Source organism: Diceros bicornis, chromosome 1 (assembly GCF_020826845.1).
Source record: "Diceros bicornis minor isolate mBicDic1 chromosome 1, mDicBic1.mat.cur, whole genome shotgun sequence".
NCBI classification, from domain to species: domain Eukaryota; kingdom Metazoa; phylum Chordata; class Mammalia; order Perissodactyla; family Rhinocerotidae; genus Diceros; species Diceros bicornis.
Window position 1 is genome coordinate 51,909,840 of NC_080740.1, and position 26,224 is coordinate 51,936,063.

The following is a 26,224-nucleotide window of genomic DNA, read 5'->3' on the forward strand; positions in this document are numbered from 1 at the left end:
AATATAAGGGTTTTCTTTGATGCATCCTCTGACATTCATTTTGTCAATTTTTTAATGTTTGCCAGTCTCATGAGTTTAAAATTGTAAATCACTGTGGTCTTCATTTGCGGTCCCCTGATTTCTAATGATGCTGAACATCTTTTCATGTTTGATCATGTTGTTTCCTCTTTGAAATGTTTGTGTCTTTTACCCATGTTTAATGTATTGTTGGTAGTCTTATTGATTTGCAGTCTTTATCTCTTCTGCATTTTAATTCCTTTTCAGTTATATGTATTATAAATAGCTTCTCAAGCTTTTTATGTTTATCTTTTCACTTTCTTATAGTATCTTTTAACCAACAGATTTGATTTTAATGTAGTTGAATTTGCCAGTCTTTTCTGGTTAGCTCTTTTTATGTCTTGTTTAAGAAATCCTGGGCCAGGGCCAGCCCCGTGGCTTAGCAGTTAAGTGCACGTTCTCCGCTACTGGCGGCCCGGGTTTGGATCCTGGGCGCGCGCCGACACACCACTCCTCCAGCCATGCTGAGGCTACGTCCCACATACAGCAACTAGAAGGATGTGCAACTATGACATACAACTATCTACTGGGGCTTTGGGGGGAAAAAAAAAAAAGGAGGAGGATTGGCAATAGATGTTAGCTCAGAGCCGGTCTTCCTCAGCAAAAAGAGGAGGATTGGCATGGATGTTAGCTCAGGGCTGATCTTCCTCACAAAAAAAAAAAAAAAGAAAGAAAGAAATCCTGGGCCAACCTTGGTGGCCTAGTGGTTAAGTTCAGCGCACTCTGCCTCAGTGGCCCAGGTTCAGTTCCTGGGCACAGACCCACACCACTCATGTGTCAGTGACCATGCTCTGGTGGTGGCTCACATTACAAAAAGAGGAAGACTGGCAGCAGATGTTAGCTCAGGGCAAATCTTCCTCAGCAAAAAAAAGAAAAAAGGAAAGACCCTACTCCTACATTTTCTTCTGAAAGTTTTAGTTTTGCTTTTCACATTTAAGTACATTTAAGTATTTAATCCTAAATTGAATTTTCTGTATAGTGTGAGAGAGGAATCCAATTTCATTTTTTCCCTTATGGATAACCAATTGTCCTGGCTTTATTTATTGAGTAGTCTATCCTTAATGATCTGCAGTGTCACTTCTGTCATATTTCAGAATTCCATAGGTGCATGTGTTGGTTCTGGGTTTTCTGTTCTGTTTCATTGGTCACTTTGTCTGTGTCTGTGCCATTACCAAAACTGTCTTAATAACTATAACTTTATAATATATACAGCATACAGTAGAATTTTGTTTTTTATTCAGTCTGACCATCGTTGCCTTTTACCTAGTGAATTTAGTCCTTTCAAATCATTGTGATTGATTACTTAATAGAATTGTTTTATCTTTTTTTTCTTACTTTCCTGCCTTCTATGGGATTGATTTATTTTTCTTTATTCCTTCTTTTTCCCTTCTTTGGATTGTAAATGATATATTCTACTTTAACTATTTAGGTGTTTACCTTTGGATTTTTAACATGCATATTTGACTTAAAATCAAATGCATTGATTCTCAAAGGGGTCCTGGAGCAGCATTATCACCTTGGGACCCGTTAGAAATGCAAATTCTCAGCTTTCACTCCACACCTGTTGGATAAGAAACGCTGGGGACAAGGCCCAGCAGTCTGTTTTAACAAGCCTTCCAGGTGATTCTGATGCACATCACAGTTGAAGAACCATAGCCCTAATGTGAATTGCTTTATCATCTTCCTGAATGAATACTAATTATCTTCTCCTAGCTACAGTGTTTCTGTTGTCTAGTATTTTAATTTCACCTTTTTTTTTTTTTTTTTTTTTTTTTTTTTTTTTTTTTTTTTGTGAGGAGATCAGCCCTGAGCTAACACCTGCCAATCCTCCTCTTTTTTTTGCTGAGGAAGACGGCCCTGGGCTAACATCTGTGCCCATCTTCCTCCACTTTATATGGGACGCCGCCACAGCATGGCTTACCAAGCAGTGCGTCGGTGCGCGCCCGGGATCCGAACCAGCGAACCCCGGGCCGCCGCAGCGGAGCGCGCGCACTTAACCGCTTGCGCCACCGGGCCGGCCCCTCACCTTTTTTTATATCATCCCAAATCAGTAATAATTATTATTGCTGTGGTTTCATAGTCAGTGCTTATTTGGGTAAACCCACATGTTTACCCATTTCTTACAAATCTCACTCCTTCCTTCTTTAGGTTCAGTTTCCTTTTTTTTTTTTTTTTTTTTGAAGTACATCCTTTAATAGTTGTTTCAGTGAAGGATTGTTAGTAGTAAATTCTCTCTCAGTCTTTGAAAAGTCTTTACTCTCAATGTTGATAGTTTAGCTGAGCAAACAGTTCTAGATTGACAATTTTTTTCTGTTAGCACTTTGAAAATATTCCTTCTGGCCTCTATGTTTGCTGTTGAGAAGTCATTCCAATTATTCCTCTGGAGGTAATCTGCCTTTTTTTCTCTGGTTCTTTTAAGAATTTTCCTTTGTCTCTACTGTTCTGCATTTTTCGGGGGGTACCTCTAGATATAGGTTTAGTTCTAGTTCATCTGTTCAAGAACTGTGCTTATTGACCTGAAGACTGAAAGCTTTCATCAGTTTTAGAAAATTCTCATATATTATCTTGTCAAATATTATCCTTTCCCCATTTCTCACTATTCTCCCCTTCTTAATTTCTCATTAAACATAAATAAACCTCATTCTTTCCTCCACATTGCTTAACCCCTCTTGCGTATATTGGTAATATACTGGATGACTTCTTCATAAATATCTTCCAGTTCACAGATTCTTTAGCTGCTGCTTATACTGCCTATTGAGTTCTTTTTTTTTTCACTTTTCATTTCTGTATTTTAGTGTATTTTTCATTTCTATAAGTTCTATTTTGTTTTACTTTTCAGAAATTCTTGTTCTTTTTTCATAATGTATTTTTTCCTTAGTGTTTTGATTCCTTCTTGTATGTCTTTACTCATTTTAAATATACATATTTTATATTCTCTTTCACATTGTCGTTTTTTTATTTCACATTTTTAGGAGTCTATTTCTGCTATTTTGTGTGCTAATTCTAGCCACTAGTAAAGTATTTTTTGTGTTTTATATAATGTTACATTGTAAGCTTATCTTTAGTAGTGCTTTTTTTTCCCTGTGAAACTCCCTTGTGACCTTTTTGTGTGGATGTCCCTCCACACAACAATTTTGGTTTTATATCTACTAGGAGCTCCGGGGATAACACTGGCCTGAGTCTAGTTTTTATATTAATTTTTAGTTTGGAGTTGCTGATCTACACTGGTAGTATAACATTGAACCTTAACCCCATGTAAGGCATTTGCCCAGGACTTTGAACTCTCAACTTATAATTTTACACTCTTTCATTGAAGGTTGATACAGCTCTTTAAGAGTCTCAGTCTTTATCTTGGGAGTCACTTCTAACTCTCTCCCTCACTTGGGCCCTATACCTCATCTTTTGTTCTGGGTGATAATACCCAATCCCTAGGTTATAAAATAATAACCAAGTTCACCTGCAGTGTCAGATCACATACTGACCATTCTGGTTTTCAGTTCCATCTTTGTTTGCATCACATAGGGATTTCCCTTTCTTTCTTGTGAACTCAATTATGAACGTAAAATAATTTTTGTTATAAATCTAATGTTTCTAGGTATTTGTAGCAGGAGAATTATCAGTTACATTAGATTTTGTTTGTTTTTGTTTTCTGAAAAGGAAAATCTCCTCAATGCTTAGAGAACTACACAGACAGGGTCTCCTCTTTTAAGGCTTCTCCTGGTCAGAAAGAGCATAGTCAACAAACCTGCCTCAGCAATGGCATTCAGACCACAGGGTTCGGGAGGACAGGAGGACCCTGGTTTCAGTGTGAGGGTTCTCTTAATGATGATAATATAGGGAAAGAAAACTTTTGCCTTCTAGGTTCTTTGGCTGGTCTAATAATTAAATTGACATAAGACAGATTAACAGGAGAAAAACAAATTGAATTTTGTATGTATGGGAGCTCATAAAACTGTGAGACTCAAAGAAGTGACCAAAGCAGGCAGCTTTTAGACAAACAATACATTTGTGAGGAATTGACAAGACAAAGAAGTTTGGGCTTAGGATAATAAATTTGTGAAGAAGTAACAAGGTTTGTTTTTATAGCTTTCTTGGCCTTGAATTCCCTATCTCTGGTGATAAGGATGCCTTCTGCCCTTCTGGTACAGGGAGGGTTCCTTTCACATCGGAGATTTATTTCCTGCTTTCAGGGGGACAAAGGACAGTCAGAGTGTCCTTCCTTCACCTGCTGTTTCTTAAGTAACTTTAATTGAAAATAATCCACATACCAAAATGGCACATTTAGGCATGGCATATTTTGTTCCCCTTCAATAACAAAGGTGGCTCTGGAATCACCTAGCCATAACTTTGGCATGTACAAGTTTGGGGAAGTACATAATCTTTTAAGACAAGTCAGATTCATTTACTGTGAAAATTGGGAATGAGCCAATTATGTTAGTCATTTTTAAAAATAAATAGTACTAAAATTTTTGTTGGAATAAGTTTGACTTCTAAAATGGCTCTTGGAAGATTATTCCATGGACACATCTATTGTCCTCTTTCATTGTGAGTGAATAGGTTAACAGTATAATGCTCCCTGGTTCCAGAAAGGCTCATGGAAATGTATGCCTTCACCAAGTGGAAACTTTTGTTTTTTAACCTCTTTGAATGTTGAAATCTCCCCCAGATTTTAGATATAACAGTTTAAAGTGTTGAAATTTGAGATTTTGAAACAAGAGCATATGCAAGACATTATTAAAGAATCCTTGCCCAGTAGACTATACCTACACACATTTGTCTTTTTTTCTTCCTTCCATAATATTTAGTCTTTCCAGCTACCTCACATGTGCCTTTAGGAGGCTTTTTAGTTCTTTAGCAGTAAATGCTGCGTACCCAGTAAACTTACCAAACATTTGTTGAGCATTAAGGAATAGGAGACCCAGTCTTTACTAGCAAGTTTATTTGAAGAGACAAGAATCAAAACAGATTTGTATCAATAAAAAGCTACTGTATAGAATAGGATAACAGATTGGTTGTGATGAAAAAATTAAACTGAGTCTTATAAAACAGGAAATGATAAATTTTACCTTTTTGAGGTCTCAAAATCCATAATACATGGTTAAAAGTATTGTCTCTGGAGACTACCTGAATTCAAATCCTGACTGTTGACATTAAGCAAGTTATTTAAATGCCCTGAGCTTCAATTTCCTTATCCACAAAATGGAAATCTTTTTTAAAAAGTCCATTATAGCATTCAACATAGACTCAGTTATAAGGGAAACTCAGGCCATTTAGTCCAGCTTTCTTTCTGATATTCCATTCTTGAAATTCTTAAATTCTCTATTCCGTAACAGCACAAAGGAAGTTAACTTTACTAAGAAAATGTAGGTTTCTGTTGTTTCTATTTAAACATTCTTTGAGACTAAATTTCTCAAGGGTAGGGACTGTGCAGAAGACATGCTAGTATTAATTGAATACTTAATATGTATTAGCCATGATCATTGAATTCTTAGGTCTACCCTGTAAAGGGCAAGAATTTATCAGAGATTAAGAAAACTGTCCAAGATTACCCAGCTAAATGGTGGAGATAAATTAGATCTCAGAACCAAAGCCTTGGGCTGGCCCCGTGACTTAGCGGTTAAGTGCACACGCGCCGCTGCTGGCAGCCTGGGTTCGGATCCCGGGCGCGCACCGATGCGCCGCTTCTCTGGCCATGCTGGGGCCGCGTCCCACATGCAGCAGCTGGAAGGCTGTGCAACTATGACATGCAACTATCTACTGGGGCTTTGGGGGAAAAAAATAAATAAATAAAAATTAAAAAAATATATATCATTTAAAAAAAAAAAAAAACCAAGGCCTTTCTATTCCCACTGTGCTGTGCTGCTACCAATAGTGTCCCCCCACCCTGCATTTCTTAACCTTTAAAAAACTAATGTTTATATAAAAGTTTTTTCTTTCTTTTTTTTTTTTTGAGGAAGATTGGCCCTGAGCTTACATCTGTTGCCAGTCTTCCTCTTTTTCTTCCCAAAGCCCCAGCACATAGCTGTAGGTCCTTCTAGTTCTCTGTGGGACGCCGCCTCAGCATGTCTTGATGAGCAGTGAGTAGGTCCGCGCCCAGGATCCGAACCAGTGAACCCGGGGCCGCCAAAGCAGAACGCGCTAACTTAATCGCTACGCCGCCAGGCTAGCCCCATATAAAAGTTTCCTTAATTGTTACTTAACTCATACTTCCTGATTTAGAGCCACTATAATCAACTTATTTATATACATTTTATACCTCCTCAGTGAGGTCTGTGTGTGTGTGCATGACATATATTGTTATATAAGGATTTTATTCAGTTAAGATTGGAGTGCTTATATGCTTGATACTGTTCTAGGTACTAAGTATACAGGAATGAAGAAACAGAAAATTAAAAAATTAATAAACAATGAAAATTAACTATGGTGATGGGAGTAATTGAGGGGCTACTTTAGGCTTTTTCTAAAGCAGGATCTTTTCTGAGAATGTGACATTTAAGCTGGGACCTGATTGATGAGAGGGAGCAGGATATGCAAAAAGCAGAGACGCAAGCATTCCAGGTAGAGAGAATAGCTGATGCAGAGACCCCAAGACCAGTATGAACAGAAGGAGTTCAAGGTAGGAAGAAGGAAAGCACAGCTGGAATACAGTGAGGAAAGGAATGAGGTCAGAGATAGATGGTTCCCAGAGTATGTCGTGCCTTGTAGCCTTGGTAAACAGTTTGATTTTATTCTAAGTGCAATAGGAAGTCACTGGAGGGTTTGAAGAAGGGAAATAATATAATCTGATTCATAGTTTGAAGAAATTGCACTGGCTGCTGTATAGAGAATGGCTTGTAGGGGGACAAGAATAGAAGGAGACCAGAGAGGATACTGTTGTAGTAACCCAGCAGATGGTGGTAGACTGGACTAGGGCTGTAGCAGTGGAAATGGAGAGAAGTGGATGGACTCGAGATTTATTTGTTTTGGAGATAGAGTTGACAGGCCTTGCTTCTGAATTGAATGTAGGGGAGGAAAAGGAAAGAAAAGAATCAAAGATTGCTCCTACATATTGTTACTTGAGAACCAGGATGTTGGGGAAGCAAAGTGCCATTCCCTAAAATGGGCAGGATTTGGGAGGGGAGAATCTAGAGTTCTATTTTGGACACTTTAATTTTGAGGTACCTGTAGACTTCTAAGTAGAGATGTCAGGCAGACAGTTGGATGTATAATCTAGAGTCTAGAGTTCAGGGGAAACGTATAAATTTGGGAATCATCAGCATATATGTAGTATTGAAAGCCTTGGAATGCGATTGCATATGGCATAACTGTACAGAGAGAAAGGAAGGGCCCCAAGACTCATGTATACAAATCCAGCGAAGAAACAGCTGATGAAGTAGGAGAAAAATTTAAAAGGTGTAGTATCTTAAAAACCAAGTGAAGAAAGTATTTCAAAAATCTGATGTTACTGAGAGATCAAATGAGATGAGGACTAAGAGGTGCCCCTTGAATCTGACAAAATGGGGTTGTTAATGACTTTGAGGAGGAATTTCAAGTGGCATGATTGGACCTGAAGCCTTGGAGTTGGAGGAGGAGAGAATGGGTGGTAAGAAATGGAGACTCAATATAGATAATTCTTATGAAAAGTTCTGCTGTGAAGGGGAACAGAAAAATGGGGTGATAGCTAGAGGGGACTGAGGGGCCAAATTAGGTAGGTAGGTAGCTTGGTTTTGTTTTAAATTTTAATTGCACATATTCTGCTACAAGTAGCTCTTCCTCTTACTTCATACATTGACCTGCAGACCTGGGGTTTCATATGTATTAACTGAATAGAAAACTACACCTAGGAGACCTCCAGCTATCCTTACAGACCCTAAAAGCCAGTGACAGCAGGAAGAAGAGGAATTCCCTCAATAAGGCACATGTGCCTTGAGAAATCTCTGTTCTGTCCTCTTTTGTCAGGCTCTGGGAAGACAGGAATATCATACCCGTCTCTCCTGCAAACTGCTAACAGTCCAGGAGGGGAGACCCCGTAGGTACTCCATAGTCTGTATTTGACCTGGGCCTTGAATAATGTAGGAAGGGCATTTCAGTAGAGAAAAGTGCCTCAATCACAGAGGCATCACACTGAGAAGAGTGAGGGGGCTTGATGGGGCCAGTTAGGAGTTTGGCGGGGTACGGAGGTGCAGGGGTGCTTTCCAGCAATTTAGGTTTGCTGAAGGAACACAGCCAGGCTGTTGACTAAGTTCTTTTATCTGGCAATCAGATGGATTCTTCTAAATGAGAAGAAAATAAATGGTACAGATTTCCCCAAAATTGAGTCTTTGTGGGCTTGTGCTTACAAACAGTGGTCTTCTTAAAGTTTATGCTGTGAGCCTTCAATTTGCCTTCTCACCTAGAAGAAAGTAAGGCCCAAAATTTCCCTCATTGTTTCACCTCTTAGAATGAAGCATGCAGTCAGTGTAATTTTGCATTCAGCTGTCTATTTAAGGTAACACAGGAAATTAGCAGTGCATTTTCAAGAAAAGCCGATTACTATCTGTTATTAGTAATCATCTAAGAACATCACTGATTATAAGCATTGCCAGTGGTCAGAGACACTTAGGCTAGATGAGAAGGGGGGAAACATCCATCATTTAAAGTGTTTTACTCCTTACCCCCCTAATAGAATACATCAATTAAAATTAAATGATTGTGGAAGATATCACTCAAAGTACAGTGTTCTACCCTATGCTTAATGTTCCACTCTCATTCTTCCCCAAATACGGAATGTTGCATATTAAGTTACACTTCTTCTGAGACTCAGAGGAAACATGTAACTTGTATAGTTTTGCGTCCAAGGCAGCCAGCTCTTGGTGAGTCTGTTCAGAGCGTGGCTCCTTGCACTCCAGGAGAGCTTGGGGATGAGGGCTTTATCCAGGGCTCACCTCATGGCCACCATTCTCATCCTCACCATGGATATAGTGCAGTTTCACATCAGCAGCCCCTAGAGTATCAAGCAGGTAGATTACAAAAACAAAACATAGCCAGTGAGATTTCAAACTCCAGGTTTTTTTAGCCAAATATTTATCTTGTGATAATGGTTAAACCATTGCCTGAATTTTAAAAGCTAATTTTTGGGAGTCTGGCTAAAGGAATTTAGTTCAATAGTTTTAAGAGTTTTAGGAAATTAGTTTAATAGTCTTAAGGATTTTACCTAGAAAAAGAGGTCATTTTTCTTTTAAATGTGTAACTTAAGTTTGGCAAATTAGGTCTTTTGAGTTCTGCTAAGTAATGAAAATCACTGTTAGTTTGGAATGTGATACGCATGATACCATTTGCGTTATATGAGAGGGCTTCCACTGACCTAAATAGAGGGAGGCAGAAAGTTCTCACAGTGATAAGTACCAGGGTAGTAGGGAAGAGTATCCCTTCTAATAAGGAATAACAATGGTCACAGCCAAATTTTTAGCAACCTATATATCTCAAAGTTTGGTACAGTTTTAAATACAAGTATGAGGATAATATTGTCGGAAAATGTCTTGTGTAAGTATAATCTTTTCTACTGCTTTTTGCTAACTTGGTTAATTTTCGTTAACTTATTTTTATCATACTTCTGAATTAATATTTTTTATTAGTAAGGTACATGTGTATTTGGCCTTTTTAATTAATATTTTATTCAGTGAAGTAGCTTGAGACTATGGGGAAATCCAGTTCAAGATTTCCCATTTTATGTGCACTTCTGATTTTGAGCATCAGTCAAATTTTGCAAAATGGTAGGTAACCTTCCTCAGTAGCTTGAGTCCTGGAGATGGTTTAAATAATGGAAGAAGTAAGATCTGGAAAGGTCTTTTCCTGGCAGGTAAGCGTCTGGTCTATTGAGGTGATATTTTTCCAGCCCCTTAGATAACTGCTCTCTAATGACTCCATCTCAGGTGTTCAGTTCTCTGTTAATGGCTAAGTCCTGAAATGATTAAAAAAGTAGCCTCGTAGCAGCAGCAAAAACCCTGAACTACTGCCCTAGGGAAGCCTAATATGCTTCATTTGTGACATCAAGCTAGAACACATGTATTCTTAGAAAGATAATTAACTCAGAGGCTTATGGAAGCTTTTCATTAAAGGTCCAAGTGTGGGAGCAGTTGGACAGCTTAGAACAAAAAGGAAAATCATCTCATTGTTAAGGCAGAAGCCATGGTGCAAAGATGTGCTAAAGGACAGTACAGTCAGCCTGACATTTAAAGAAGGTGTCTGTGAGCGGCCGGCCCGGTGGCACAGTGGTTAAGTTCAGTGCACTCTGCTTCAGCAGCCCGGGGTTCATGGGTTTGAATCCTAGGCGTGGACCTACACCACTCATCAAGCCATGCTGTGGCAGCGTTCCACATACAAAATAGAGGAAGATGGGCATAGATGTTAGCTCAGGGCCACTCTTCCTCACCAAAAAAAATTAATTAATTTAAAAAAAGGAGGTGGCTGTGTAAAGAAGGAAGGTGAACATGGATGGAAACAGCTCCACATGCTACACTGGCACGTATCTCTTTCTCTCTCTCTCTCTCTCTTTTTTAATAGACTATTTTTTAGAGCAGTTTTAGGTTGACAACAAAATTGAGCAGAAAGTACAGAGATTTCCCTATATACCTCTGCCCCCCACGTCAACAGAAGTAGCCTCCCTCACTATCAACATCCCTCACCAGAGTGGTACATTTGATGACCCTACATTTGACACATCATAATCACCCAAAGTCTGTAGTTTACATCAGGGTTCACTCTTGGTATCGTACATTCTTTTTTTTTTTTTTTTTTTTGTGAGGAAGATCCACCCTGGGCTAACATCCATGCTAATCCTCCTCTTTTTGCTGAGGAAGACCGGCTCTGAGCTAACATCTATTGCCAATCTTCCTCCTTTTTTTTCCCCAAAGCCCCAGTAGATAGTTGTACGTCATAGTTGCACATCCTTCTAGTTGCTGTATGTGGGACGCGGCCTCAGCATGGCCAGAGAAGCGGTGCGTCGGTGCGCGCCCGGGATCCGAACTCGGGCCGCCAGTAGCGGAGTGTGCGCACTTAACCACTAAGCCACGGGGCTGGCCTGGTATCGTACATTCTATGGGTTTGGACAAATGTATAATGACATGTATCTACCATTATAGAATTATATAGAATAGTTTCACTGGCACATCTCTTTTATTTCTTTCTGGCCTCATACTTTCAAACAGGAAATTGTTAAGCCCTTGTCATTTGTGAGGATCACATCCTAAGCCTTTCATGGATCACCAAAATTATAAATAGCACTGAAGTCATCATTTGTCCTCATAAAATACAATAGCTTGTTATTGAAATTTTTAAGGAAATCTTTCAGATTCTTAAGAACATTTAAATATAAGACTAAATAATTTGTAAATCACTGTTTTCTTAGATCTTAGACCTTTTCACTTTCTTTTGGGAATCAGTTTTCACAAAACATACCACTTCATATGAGTTAGTATATGCATTTAACTGAGCAACATGCACACTTCAGACACATGGTGGGGCTGATACAACTAGCCAGATGACCACTTACCCACAACAGTTTCCAGCCCATGAAATTCATGTCTTTGCCTCAGCAGAATGATAGTTTACTAGAGTTCCTGGACCTTCAAAGTCATTCTTAAATACTAATTACCTGTAAAGTCTGGGTGCTAAAAGGTGTGTAAGTTAACCTCTGGGCCTGTATCTGTCAGTCAGCAGTCAGCTCCCACAGGGTTCCTGCACAGTACTGTTTGAGAGCTGCGTTTCTTCCACAGCCCTCATCTAAGTCAGACTCTCCTTACTCTTACCTGTATTACTGTGGTAGCTTCCCCCACCTCTTTATCCCTCCCACCTCTGTTATACTTCTACCACCTTAATTTTCCTAAAGGTGGTGATCCCTGTTCCCTTGTAATTTTAGGAAAGACTTCCACACACCTGGCCTTTCACATTTCACCTTTCACTACTTACTATGTTGTAACCAAACTGAACAATTTTGTTCCCTTAAGACACCTCACATTTTCTTATGCTATTTTTCCTCCTTTGGAATGTTACCTTGATGAAGCCCTTCCCACACATATGTAATTTTTCCTTCCTTTGTACTCCATAATATTTTATACCACTTAACCCATTCAGCTTTGTGTTACAGATATTTATGCTTCTCTGTACTTCATTTTTATACAAATCACAGAACATGGTTCAAGTTGGACTTAAGTTTATTTCCATGACAATGTCTAACATTTATTCAGCACTTAAGTATTATTACATTGATGATGTATTTTCATTTCTCCCAGTGCTTTTGCATGTATGTACACACAAATATATCTTATTTGTTTTTATGTGAATAGTATCACACTGCAGGTATTCTTCTGTTGTCTTTTTTTCACTTGTGTGATGAAAATCTTTTATGTTTGTGTATATAAGTACCTCATTATTTTTAATGATTGCATAATATTCTATAAAATTTAACAACTGATGGACATATTAGTAAATTTTTAAATGTTTGCTGCCATATGTCTTTGCACACTTGTGTAGATACATCAGAAAGATAGCTTCTTAGAAATAGAGTTACTGGATCAGGGGATATGTACATTTTTAACTTGTTAGTGCCAAATTGCCGTCTAAGCACACTTACAAAATTTGTTTCTACCAGTAATGTATGAAAGTGCCCATTTCTCCATTTCTGCATTTCATATTATCAACCTTTTTAATTTTTGCCATTCTCTTGCACAAAAAAATGCTCTCACTTTAGTTTACATTTCCCTGTTTACTAGTGAGGTTAAACATCTTTTCATATGTTGGCTATTTGAATTTCTTCTCTGAGAATTGCCTATTCGTATCTCTTTGCCAATATTTCTATTAGGTTGTCTTTTTCTTAATGATTTGTATCACTTGTTTATAGATTCTGGATATTAATCCTTTTCACATGCATTACAAGTAGTTATTCCCAGTTTGTCATTTGTCCTTTAACTTTCTTTATGGTGTGTGACTTAATTTTTAGCTAATTTTTCATTTATGGCTTCTTAATGAGAAGGGCCTTCCCAATCCTAATCCCAAAACATTATAAAAATGTTTTTTTATGGGAGTTTTAACTTTGAATCATTTAATTCATTTGGATTTTATTTGAAGTTTGGTAAAGGATAGTGATACAATTTTAATTTTTTTCCTCTTTCCAACACCCTTAAAACCTTTCCCATTGATTTGAAATGTCAGTTATAAACTAAGGTTCTGTATGTATTTGGGTTTATTTCATTTTTATTCCTGTCTTAGTACTATGATTTTATTCTTTTGTATTATCTCTGAAATATGAACTTAAAGTCACCTTGTGGATTCCATTTAAGATTTTATTTTAAATCCTGTTGGGAGTCTTGTTTGAATTGCATTTACTTTATGGATTACGTGGGAAGAGTGGACATCTTTGCAGTATTGAATGTCTCATTTTGGATCCTATAGTTTGTTTCTTCTATATAATCAGTTCTTTTTGTCCTATTGTAAAGTTTTACAGGTTTTTCCTCTAGATGCTATACTTTTTTGTTAGATTTTATCCTAGGTATTTCATAGATTTATTGCCACTGTGAATAGGATCCTTTTTTCTATTATGTTTTCTCTTAGGTTTTGCTACTAGATAATAAAACTATAGTCAAGCATAATGACTTTTGGTCAACAACTGGCCACATCCACGACGGTGGTCCCATAAGATTAGTATCGTATAGCCTAGGTGTGTAGTAGGCTATACCATCTAGGTTTGTGTAAGTACACTTTGTGATGTTCACACAAGGATGAAATTGCCTAACGACGCATTTCTCAGAACATATCTTCGTCATTAAGTGATGAATAACTGTATTAATTTTTGTATGTTTATTTTATTTCTGACTACCTTATTAGTCTTAATACTTTTTCAGCTGATTTCTTAGATTTTCTAAGTGTACAATTATATCACCTGCAGAAACAGTGACAAGTTCCCGCCTCCTCATTTATTCTTCAATTCTTTTTATTGTTCTACTGACTTGTTAGGGAATCTCTAAAACATTATTTTAGAATAGCATAATAAGAGGCATCTTTCTCTTGTTCTTAGCTTTAGGAGGAACACTTCTGTATATTTTAACATTAAATTTGATGCTTGCTGTGGATATCTGATAGAGTCATATTGTCAAATTAAGAAAATTTTCTTCTGTTTTTCGCTGAGGATTTTATCAAAACTCAGTGTTATATCAAATACTTTTCTGTCATCTATTGAGATAATCATTTTTTTGTTTTAATCTGTTAATGCAATGAATTATCTTAATTTTTTTTCCTGTTGTACTATTCTTGCTTTCTTAGGATAAATACTTCTTGGTCATGATATATTATTTTTAATACCCTCACTACTAAATTTGACTTTATTTAGAATGTTTGTATCTATATTCATAAACAAAATAGGCCTATACTTTTTTTTTTTTTTTACTTGTGTTTCTCCTTGTTGTGTAATACTTTATGTACTTTGGAGCTAGGTTTACCTTGAAGATTTGATAACATTCACTCCTAGAACTATCTGAGCCTGGTAGCTTTAAAGATGGCCTTTTGATGCCTTTTTAAATTTTAATTATTATCTTCAAGGGCCTTTTTAAATTTTAATTATTATCTTCAAGGGCTGTTAATATCCTAACCACTTTTCTCTGATCTTGAGCAAGTTAACTAACTTCATTGAATCTCAGTTTTCTTAACGGTAAAATGAGGATAACCAAACCTAACTCCCAGTATCGTTGTAAGGATTAAATGAGATAATATATGATTGTTCAGCATAATTGTGCCTCACGTACGGTAAATGCTTACCAATAGTAGCCACTATTATCATTGTTACTCCCTCAAGTGTGTTAAGATAGTTTACCTTAATCATCCCCTACTGTTGCACAGTGGGGTTGTAAACTCCATAGTAGAGAGAGAGGATATAAAGATAAGCTAATGTTCCAGTCAACAGTGGTGGGCATCAACTCTGTCTGGCACACCCTTTGGCAAGTCTAGATTTTTCTCAGGACTAGAGCTTTTTCCTGCAGTGCTGTGTCTCAGCAGACCTACCCACAGGCTGGGAGGTACCACTTCTGTGGTACAGGGGAGCCACGGTGGAGGCTGTGTGTGTGCACCTTGGACACCACCCCCCCACCTGGACCTTGTTCTCCACACTGGGTATGCTTATTTATGTTAGTTATGGAAGATTTTTTTTGGTGAGGAAGATCAGCCCTTAGCTAACATCCAATGCCAACCCTCCTCTTTGTTTTTGCTGAGGAAGATTGGCCCTGGGCTAACATCCGTGCCCATCTTCCTCTACTTTATATGAGACGCCGCCACAGCATGGCCTGACAAGTGGTGCGTCGGTGCGTGCCTGGGATCCGAACCCGTGAACCTTGGGCTGCCGAAGCGGAGCGTGCGCACTTAACCGCTGCGCCTCCAGGCCGGCCCTAGTTATGGGAGATTTTTAATTTGAATGGGAAGATAATTTCTTTAAAAAGTCATTTGAAAAATCAGGATCATAATATATAAAGTTATGGATTATGCGATTGGTCCCAAGAACATTCTCTGAGGTGTTGTTTTCTTGTTGGGGTTTTTTGTGTTTTTTTGTTTGTTTGTTGTTTTTTTTTTTTGACCAAATACTTAGAAGTTTTGTCTCTGTCATTTTGAAAGGAGTATAAAATGTTAGGCTGAGATAGATGTATAAAGTAGGAAATGGAGACTTATTGCATTCTCATCAATAAGCAGAATATGGTTTTTTCCGGTCTTTATTACTTCAGAATCCTTCATCTGATATTTAAAATGTATTTATGTTGAGTCATTTCTTTCTCTTTTGCTGGTGAACCAGAAGATCATGAAATGATTCTGCAGAGGCAGTAGCATTACGTTCAGTTTCTTTTTTTGTATATATCAGATAAGAGGCTTGCAAATGGAAGTAAGTCCGCCTCACATCCTTTGTATGGTAATGGCAGTGATGTTTGCCTTTTTTGTCACTGATGTAACATTTACTAGTTCATAAACCTGCTTCCAAAGAACCTAAGGGCTTTTTGATGAAAGGTGACTGTAGTAAGAACGTTAGATTTTGACAGGCTACTTTTGTTTTTACAAATATTTCTTTCCTTCTTTTCAGTGTTTAGAAACTACTAGTTTAAGAGTGTTGGGGGCACGGGGGGGGTGGTACCATGACCAAATGGAAGTTAATGCACATATTGGGAGTTAGGATTTCTGAATCTTTGACTAGAAAGGGAAAATAAAAGCTTTGAGGCTCAGCTCAGCTTAAGCCTCTCAATCACCCTCTCTAAACCAAAGCTTCTGGTTGATAAAAAGCTCACAGATCTGAGGAATAAAAGCAGCTTAAGAGGCTGACTTTTAGTAAAGCTTAATAGTAATAGAAGAGGAAAAAGCCAGCAGCTCCAGAGATTGGCCTATTTGCCCACAGACTAAAGGACCCTCTGTACCTCCCCTCCCTTCCTTAACTCACTGTCATCCATTCAGCAGGTCTTCCTATACCCAGTGGGCATCAATGGAAACAGTCCTTCCAATAAGACTAAGAAAAAGTCTACTAAAAAATTGTTTTCTGAAATTTCCACAGCATTTATTTAAGAAAGTATTTGTCATATCATAGAGTGTGAAAATAGAGAAGGGTAAGGATCTGGAGCACTAGAAATGCCTGGTGGTTTCCAGTACTAGCCAAGCAGCAAGGTTTTGGTCCTGTTTTTTTTTTCCTAGCTCTTACTATATCCTACTTTTATCATTTAATCGGGGAAGTTATTCCATGATGTTACTTATATTATTATATATTTCATAGATTTTTAATATATGCTATTACATACAATAATATATTATCATTATATTATTTTTCTTTTAAAATATCAATGGCTTCTTTTTCCAGAGCAATAATGAAATTTCATAGTATGAAGATGGAAGAAATCAATAAAATTATTCGTGACCTTTGGCGAAGTACCTATCGTGGACAAGGTAATTAACAGTGCACCACAAATGCTCTTTACAAAGCCTTGTTCCCAGCTCTTGCCCCATATGACCTCTCATCATGCCAGTATTACCTCCTGGACCCCTTTCTGACCATCTCTTTGAGATTTTCTAAGAATGCTTACCTTAATAGCATCTTGTAGCAAGAAAAAAAGGCAAACTTTTCTATTCCAAAGCCTGACAGGACTTACATATTTGGCTCTGATGCACATTATAATTATATTTAGCTGATGACATAACAGGTTCTGTTGAAGTTTAGATAGGAATAGGCCAAAATGCAGTAAGAAGAAAGCCATCAGGAGGAAACTCTTAATAGGGGAACTAAGAAACGCAGAGCTGAGACTGAGGGTTGGGGTATCTGGGTTGCTTCTGGCCAGGAATCTTCTCAGCCAGAGAAAAAGGTTCCAAACCAGCGAGTGTTTCCTTTGGTAATGTCAGCCTCAAACGTTGCTGCTAGGTTTACTTGGTAATGTTTGTAACTAACAAAAGGCTATGGAATGTAGGTTCCTCTGAAATCTTCTTCTTTCTGGGTCAGATATTGAATACATAGAAATTCGGTCCGATGCTGATGAAAATGTATCAGCTGCTGATAAAAGGCGGAATTACAATTACCGAGTGGTGATGCTCAAGGGAGACACAGCCTTGGATATGCGAGGACGATGCAGTGCCGGACAAAAGGCAGGTATCTCAAGAGCCTAGGGAGCCACCTTTACACAGACAATTGACTGTGAGTGCAGCAGAAGCACCCAAGGCTGCCCTTGAATGGTGGGAAGCTCCTTACAGCACTCCTTGCAGCCATGTAAAGTGATCAAGCTCAGCTACCCTCAGTTCTAACCAGCATTTCCTGCAACGTTATGTAAAGTAGGCTTTTAGGAGAAGGGCTGACACATTCCCATGGAATAGGCTAGATGCAGAATAAGGAGCTGAAGACTATTCATTGTTTTACAGTACTCCTTATGAAAATAAGATTACTGTGTCATCAGTGATAAGACACATCACTATTTTATGTGCCACCAAGAAAGGAAAAATGCAGTTGTAATTGTAAGATGCATCCTGATTTCGGAGAAGTCGGAGGGCGGGGGGTATGTTTTAGAATCAATGACATACAGTGTTAGCAAACCAGATCCTAGGTTGAGCCAGATAAGGCATTATAATATATAAGAAAGGCTCACTGAGAAAGCAGCCCCATCATAGGACTGAGTCCCCACCACCACCCCCAGCCAAGCCTGTGGGCCTGCAGACCATCTAAAAGAAGGGTCTGCTAGAGCCAAAGGCCATGCATGATACCCACATGTGTCTCTGCCCCCACTACCACACACGCAGAGACTCAGCGCCTGGGCCAGGCTACCTACCTCTGTCTGAGGCTCTGGGAGGACAGCATAGGTGGGATATGGAGTAAATCAGCAAGAGGAGCGAGTTTTTATTAAAAAGTTGGGAAAGTGGGACCTGCATCCTTGGGGAACTAGGCAGGTCCTTTCACTGTGCACAGGTTTGGACTTAAGATCTCACAGATTCTTGAGCTTCCTCCTTTCAGATTAGAAGCAGAAGACGATACTTGATAACACCTCTGGACCCTTGATTTTCTTAACAAAATTTTAAGATTCTAGAAATGGACACTCACTGAGTTATATTCCTAAACAATTTTCAATTTTTGCTTCAAGACACTCTATGCATGTATGTATTTTGTTGTCAGCCCAGACAGCTGATACCAATTTAAGGCATCTGCAGATTATTATCTTAATCATAGTCTGCAAAAATGACAAATTTGTGATCTATAATCAGTATCCCCTACTTGCTTTGGTGATTTTTAGTGGTAATTATGAATGAGAAAATATTATAGAGTTTGAAACATGTCTCTTTGGATTAAAAATACTTTCAAAAATATTTTCTGAACAAAAGTAGATTTCCTGTAGCTAGTCTTAAATTATAAAAATTAATTAGCAATAATTGCCTCCTTAGTGTTAGGGGAGAAGACAGACAAATGGTTTGGTAGAGGTGGGCAAGGAGGTCCACTCTGAGACTCTACTCTGGATGGTGGTGGAAGCCGTGGGATTCAAATACAGGAAGGAAGTGCCTGTCTCAAAGGCCAAGCTATGGCCCCAGGTTCTGCAATCTGCCAGCCTGCCCTGGACATCAAAGAGAAGCTGTAAATTGCTCTAAAATCACTAACTTGCTCACTGATGCTCCTTCACTCACAAATTCAGGGGGAGGGGGAATTTATAGCTCACCCAAAGGTAGTTTATACTTCCTAGAATAGTCCTACACTCTTAATTGTGTCCCTTCTACCCTCAGGTGATTTCAGCTAGGTCTGAGGGTTTTAGTATTAGGTTTCTATTAAACATGAAAGTGCCTCATAGTCTCTGTTGCTTGGATTTCCTATAGCTAAGCTTAAATAAAACCATACTTCTATACTGATATTTGACCCAGGAATTCATTCTCTCTCTTTTTTTTCTCTCTCTCCCAAGATTATATACACATACATGTAAGTGTGGGTTAGAGAATGATACCTGGTTCTCACAGAACATAGAGATTTAAAGAAGACTCTAAGAAAAGGTCTCTGGAAAATGTCATGTGTCCAAGTTTTCTAACAAATCTCATCATGAGGAAAATAGCCAGGCCATGAATTTTTAAGGTTAATCTTATACCATTAAAATTACATTTCTGATTCAAGCTTGTGATTTCAAGTTTTGTTATAGCTGATATGATGGGGGGGGCGGGGATCAGCATTGCTTTTAGCATTTTATTTCATTGCAAATGATAGGCTGAGATAATACACCTGATGGTTCATGAACCTTCTAGAACAGCATAAGAGTCTGTCCAGTTCCAGTTCTGCCAAACAAAAGAGCAGTGATTTACCTAAGGTCAGTGACCCTGTGACATTGCCCCGCCTTTCCCCTCTAAAAGAGAGATTAAGCCAGGTCTACATGCTTTCCTAAATTGAACGAGAAAAAGGTCTGTGCAGCACGCTCAGCTTTGGTGCTTTTTTCCAGGTATTAGCGTCACTCATTATTCGCCTGGCCCTGGCCGAAACGTTCTGCTTGAACTGTGGCATCCTTGCCTTGGATGAGCCAACAACAAATCTTGACCGAGAAAACATTGAATCTCTTGCACATGCTCTGGTTGAGTAAGTTTCTCAAATTTGGGAGCAGGTTATGATAGTTTTTAAAGTAAGATTAAGCGAGTTCTATGGTGAAAACTCTCTCTAGAAGTATCTTCCTTAGGAAAGCTGGTTGGTGCCAGACCTTAGGCTTTACCTTTAGACAGTAATTTCTCAGAGTCTTAAAAAAAACTAGACGATGAACAGTAGCCCCAGACACATCTGGCATCTCCCCAGGTGTGTTCACAGAGAAACAAATGGTGAGGGTTTCCTGGCTTGGTTTGGTTTTCCCACCAGAGCTACCCACATATCATGTACAGGAGTTAGCATGCCCTGCTAAAACATTTCTGAGTGGTGATAGTGGGTTTTGGACTGTCTCCCCAGCTTTTCACATGTGTCAGACAACATCTATGAGGAATGAGAGCTCTTATTCAAAAAGTGTATTAGTGGTTAAGTAGAATCCAGAGGGGGTGAAATTGCACACACCATTTCCACATTCACCTGTGGTAGGTGCAGGCTCCAGGGATCGGCAGCCCTCAAGGACTGTGCTGGCAGAGGAAAGGCACTTTCCCTGAAATAGAGAAGCTATTTTGGGTACTCCTGGCTCCAGGTAGACCTTTTCTGGCAGAAGTAATGTTTCCTGTCTGATAGCAGGGATTGGGCCAGAAGGAGAATTGAGCAACCACAGAGCCACCGTTCTCCAGCCATCTCTCAGCAGTCCTGCGTGACCAGCAAGTAAGGGCTGGTGCTTTTGAAACCTAAGTGCATCTAGCTCCAGGCAAGGGATAAATAAGTGGTTAGTTAAAAGAAAAAAAGTCTTTCAGGTCTCAGTCTCATAGCTGGTTACCTCAGCATATAGATAATGAGCAATAATGCTCTCCGTACACCCACTCAGGCCCTGTGTGTCATACTAATGATGCATCTAGTGACGGTGGTGGCAGAATTCTAAGTAGACCCAGCTCCTAAGAAGGCAGTGGGGCTTGAGTATGTTATTTCCCTCGCCTGTAGTCTGTCTTTTTGTTTTTTTGATTTATTTTCTTCCAGAGAAAACTAGTTAACAGGTCAAGAAAACCCCAGACAAAGGAATAAGTCAGACTCCTAAAGTTGAGCAGCATAGATATTAAGGAAAACTCAGTAAAACATTTCTACCTGCTTTAGTAAGAACTTTATGTTCTGGAAGAAACTAGATCATATATTCTTACCAGTCCCTAAGCCAGACTAGGTGAAGATGCATCCCCACTGTCTGGAGAGAAGATGGGACTCCTACCTGGCAGGGCTGAAGGTTGGGGTCCACCGCACCCCTCCCCTATTTCCTGCGGGGCTGGCAGAGGCCCTGACACTCAGATGGCACAGGAAAAGCCTGGTCGTCACACATAGCACATGGTCATGTCTGACAAGGTTCTCAGTGGCTTTTTCAAATAAAGGAAAGAGTTATTTATGCTTATTAGTAATAAAATGTTCTAAATATATTGTTTCAGGATAATAAAAAGTCGCTCACAGCAGCGCAACTTCCAGCTTCTGGTAATCACTCATGATGAAGATTTTGTGGAGCTCTTAGGGCGTTCTGAATATGTGGAGAAATTCTACAGGATTAAGAAGAACATTGATCAGTGCTCAGAGATTGTAAAATGCAGTGGTAGCTCCCTGGGATCTTATGGTCATTAAAAATATTCAAGATTTAAATGCCTTACAAACACAGGTCTTCATGCAGCTGTTTATTTCTGGTATCAACTGAGTCAGCAAGAAAATATATTCTTTAAAGGAGCTTTGTGTCTAGCATTTTGAAAGCCTGAGAGGTTCTAAAATGATTAAAGTTGTTTCACATGAAATTTGGCCTGATTCCTGAACTTCATCCCCCTCGAGGCAGCCTCTGACAGGCCTGCGGGGCTCAACAGCAGCACACTTGGACTCAGCTTCTCTTCTTTCCTCCCCAGCACAAATGAATGATTCCCTGGGACCTGAAGCTAACTTACCTTTCACTTCTCAAAGCACTGTTGAGATGTAGCTTCTCACTGCCTTGACAATTTATGGTTTTGGCATTTAAAAAAAAATTCAGTGTTAAGTGTTACCTCTGAATTTATTTCCTTGGATGTGGTTTTAAAAAACTCAGTTATCAGTATTAATATCTGAAGATGACCATAAATGATGAGATTTTAATATTTGGCTCTGCTCTTTATAACTCTGAGCAAATGATCTTCCTCTCTGTGCCTCAGTTTCCCCAACCAAAATTTCAAGTAGTTGTTTTAATGGGCTTCAGGGTTTGACAGGAACCATAAGTAATAATCATCTAATGCAGTAGCCACCATCTTCCCTCCCCAAATATCCCTGTAGGTAGTCGTCCAGACTTGGGGTCTCTTCTAGAGAGGAAGTGTCCCACTGAGCACATCAGCTTTGGAAAGCTCTGACCAAGAGCAAGGTCTCCCTTCAGTGAGGCTTGCTCTGCCATCATGAAGAAGTCTGTAACTCTCCTGTATGTCTATCTTGTGACTCATCTTAGCCTCACCATCAATCCTGATTGCTCTCCAAGTGTGCATTCCAGTGTGGAAGGCAAGAAAGGCTCACTCACAAAGTCATGACCTGCTCCCAGTGGGGTCCAACCAGCCCTGGAAGAGCAGGCCTCTCATTTTGACTCCAGATGTCACTTTTCATAAATGATATAAATAAATCGCGCTTTTTCCTGGAATTACCAACTGATGTCTTGAAGCCTTTCACAAGCATTCCACCACAGAATGCTACCAAGTCATGCACTTTTGAATTAGAGTTTTATCATTCAGAGTCTGTCAGTCGTGGCACAATCAGTTTTGTGCCATCTACAGATCTAATCCGCATATGGTCCAGACAGCCTTTCTCAACCAGAGTCAAGAAGAGAATTAATTAAGCCCTAAGGTCCTGAGGTATCTGTGGTAGGCTGAATAATGGCCTCCAAAGATATCAAGGTCCTAATCCCTGGAACCTGTGAATGATATCACATGTGGCAAAAGGGACTTTGCAGATATGATTAAAGCTAAAGATTTTGAGATGAGATTACCCTAGTGGGCCCTAAATGTAATCATGAGTATCCTAACAAGGACAAGGCAGAGCGAGACTGGTCTGCAGAAGAGGGAAAAGCAATGTGTTGGATGCAGAGATTGGAGTGATGCATTTTGAAGATGGAGAAAGGGCTAGAAGCTAAGGAATATAGGTGACCACTAGAAGCTGAAAAAGGCAAAGAAACAGACTCCTGTCAGAGCCTCCTAAAGGAACCAGCCCTGCTGACACCTTGACTTTTAGCCCACTTAAACTGATTTTCGACTTCTGACCTCCAGAACTATAAGAGAATAAATTTGTGTTGTTTTAAGCTGCTGAGTTTGTGGTAATTTGTTATAGCAGCAATAGGAAACTAATACAGTATCCATTGTATGTAATCAATTTCTCTGCACCTGAAAGGATACTAGTTATGTACTGTCCTTAAGAGAACTTAAAAAAGAGTTACTCAAATCATTTTCTGTGTTCTGTGGTTCACATAAAGAACCCTGATTGAGAACTGCTGCTCCAGACCCTCATCCAATCCCTGGATGAAACGGCCAGGCAGCATAGCCACCTGCTTCCTGTCCAAGGCCCTTTCTCATGACAATGTTCAGTCATCCTAATTAGCTTTGAAAAACTAAAATCACCCATAGTTACCAAACTAGCATGATCTTGACAAATGTACCATGAGAAAAAAACAGCAGACCAATTCTCACTCAGAGCAGACATCCAGGAATTCATAAGTTAAGAGCAAATCAACTCCAGTCATAGTAAAATAAACAAACACAAGAACCAAGGGTATTTTTATCCCAAGAATGCAAGAATATTTCAGAAAATGATAAATCTGTTCATAAGTCATCACCATAATCAAAGGGGAAAAAATTCAGACACCTATCACTGGCCATTAATTAATAAAATTCAACTTCTAGCTTTAGCAAACTCATAATTTTGCAAAGAATAAAAGAATATTTTCTTAGTGTTTGCCATCAAATAAAACTAATAGTCATCTGTTCCCTATTCCCTGAATAGGGAAAGATGAAACATTTCCCATTAAATAATAAAACCAAGTACCTTCTATCAACAGGTTTCTGAAAGCTCTAGCCACTGCAGTAAGGAATGACCAAAAAAAAAAGGCAATATGAAATAAATATAAAACAACATATATATAAAAACAAAAGTTATTTATAAATTAAAACAGACTTCCCAATGTCAAGTCTGATTTTCCCCTGAGGATGTGGCTTCCCCTTGTAGCCCTTTTGAGAGTGGCTACTCTGTCTCCCATTCCCCTTGTATCAGTGGGCTTGGAAGTGAAGTAGATGCCCTTGCTTTTCATTGCTGCTTCTAGATCATTCTTCTCCCTCTTACCCTCCATTTAATACCTCCTTCCTTCACACTTGGAATGAATAGGCATCACAGTATGGAGGTTAAGAATGTGAGCCAGACTACTTGGGCTTAAATCCTAGCACCACCACTCACAAGCTTTGGGACCTTGGGCAAGTCATTTATCCTCTTCCTTCTGTTTCCTTATATGGAAAAGTAGGTAAAACGGTACATATCTTGTAGGGTTGTTATGAGCATTAAATGACTTTATAAACTGCTTAGAACTGCCTGGCACATAGTAAGTACTGTGTGTGTGTTCAAAAAACCTTATATCTTCAGTTTACTTTTTTGTTGCAGTTATCTTTAGCCCCCCGCGTGGTCACTTCCCTTTATTCATTGACAGTTTTAGTTCCCCGTTCACTGTCATTCTCCAATACTAATTTCATAGTCATTAGGGATTTCAGTATCCAGATGATGATCTAATACAACCCCCTGACCTCTCAACCGCTTGTTCTCCTCCAGTGAGAAGGCACTCACTCCATAGACTTACTCCAGAGTCCAGTCCTTTTAATAGTAACTGCAACCCTCCACAATCTCAATTTTAAGCATCTCACTCTCCAACAATTCCCTGCTATCTTTACAATTCACTCCTGGAGTCGCCAACCCCTACAATTCTTTGAGCCCACCAGGATTTCAGTCCATTGATTCTACTACTTTTTCAGTTCTTCCCCTCCCTCATGCCTTCTCACCTTTTACAACTTCAATTCCATGGTCTATCACTACATCACGGTCTTTCAACTGTCTTGCCCCTCGTCTAGTTTCAAACTGTTCTGACAACGCCCAACGCTGGTTAAATGTAACTCTGCCTTCTCCCTGCCCATGCAGTTTCCTTTGCTGGCTCCTCATTTCTCTGAGTTTTTGATGTAGTGCTTTAGGGCTCAGTCTGAGTCTGCGCCTCTTTTCTTCTCTACACTCGCTTGTTTGGTGATCTCATCCAGTCTCATGGCTTTAAAATTATCTTAGTTTGGGTTCTCCCAGAAGCAAAACCTGAAACAATGATTCAAGCAAAAGTAAACAGTAAGAGACTGGGAGAATTATATAGAGAAGAGAAGGCAGCCAATGAAGAGTGTGTTCTTAAGCCAGCTACCATGGTAGGCAATTGAAGCTTAATTCCATAGGGAGACACTGAGAAATTTGGCAAAATATATACTTCAGAATTATCCCCCCTCGGGGGTGAAAGAGCTGGAGTATTTATATACCAACTCCTGAGAGTCACTAACAGAGAGCTATTCCAGAGTGTGTTAGCTACTGGCTTCCCATGTCGGCCAGCAGAGCTGCCTTCCATAGTTTAAAAAAAAAAAAGCCTTTTGACAGAGATGCAGATGGCAGCAGACAGAAGTGGGCTGGAACACACTACAAGTTCTTAGGATAGAGGGAGGACACTGACAGCAACTTTAACAATCATCTAGATACTGACTCCTCAAGTAAGTCTCTAGTCCAGATCTCTTCTAAGCTCATATTCAGCTGCCTAGTTGCACTTTAATAGACATCTGAAACTTAAAATGACCAAAACCAATCTTTGCCCCAGAATGTGAACCTCCCATAGGCTTTCGATTAATGATAATTCCATTCTTCTAATTGCCCAGGCAAAAATCTTGGCATCCTCCTTCATTCTATTTATCTCACATACCACATCCAATCCATCAGTTTAATACTATGGGTTCAATTTTCAAAATATATCCAGAATCTGACCATGCCTCACTATCTAAACCACCACTGCTCTGGTCCAAGCCACCATCATCTCTATCCTGAATT

At 39.1% G+C, this 26,224-nt stretch overlaps 1 protein-coding gene across 3 annotated transcripts in view; it reads left to right on the forward strand.

Moving 5' to 3' along the window:
- Window positions 1-21,912, forward strand: part of RAD50 (RAD50 double strand break repair protein) — a 68,968-nt gene extending 47,056 nt beyond the window's left edge. For 2 of the 3 annotated variants that reach the window (XM_058540271.1, XM_058540281.1), the window contains 4 exons: window positions 16,889-16,974; window positions 17,522-17,664; window positions 19,977-20,110; window positions 21,562-21,912. In XM_058540271.1, the coding sequence (XP_058396254.1) occupies window positions 16,889-16,974; window positions 17,522-17,664; window positions 19,977-20,110; window positions 21,562-21,748 (550 nt within the window). In that variant the 3' untranslated portion in view covers window positions 21,749-21,912. The remainder of the gene's footprint in view (window positions 1-16,888; window positions 16,975-17,521; window positions 17,665-19,976; window positions 20,111-21,561) is intronic. The other variant, XR_009219886.1, reaches the window with a different exon arrangement.
- Window positions 21,913-26,224: the final 4,312 nt, after the last annotated feature.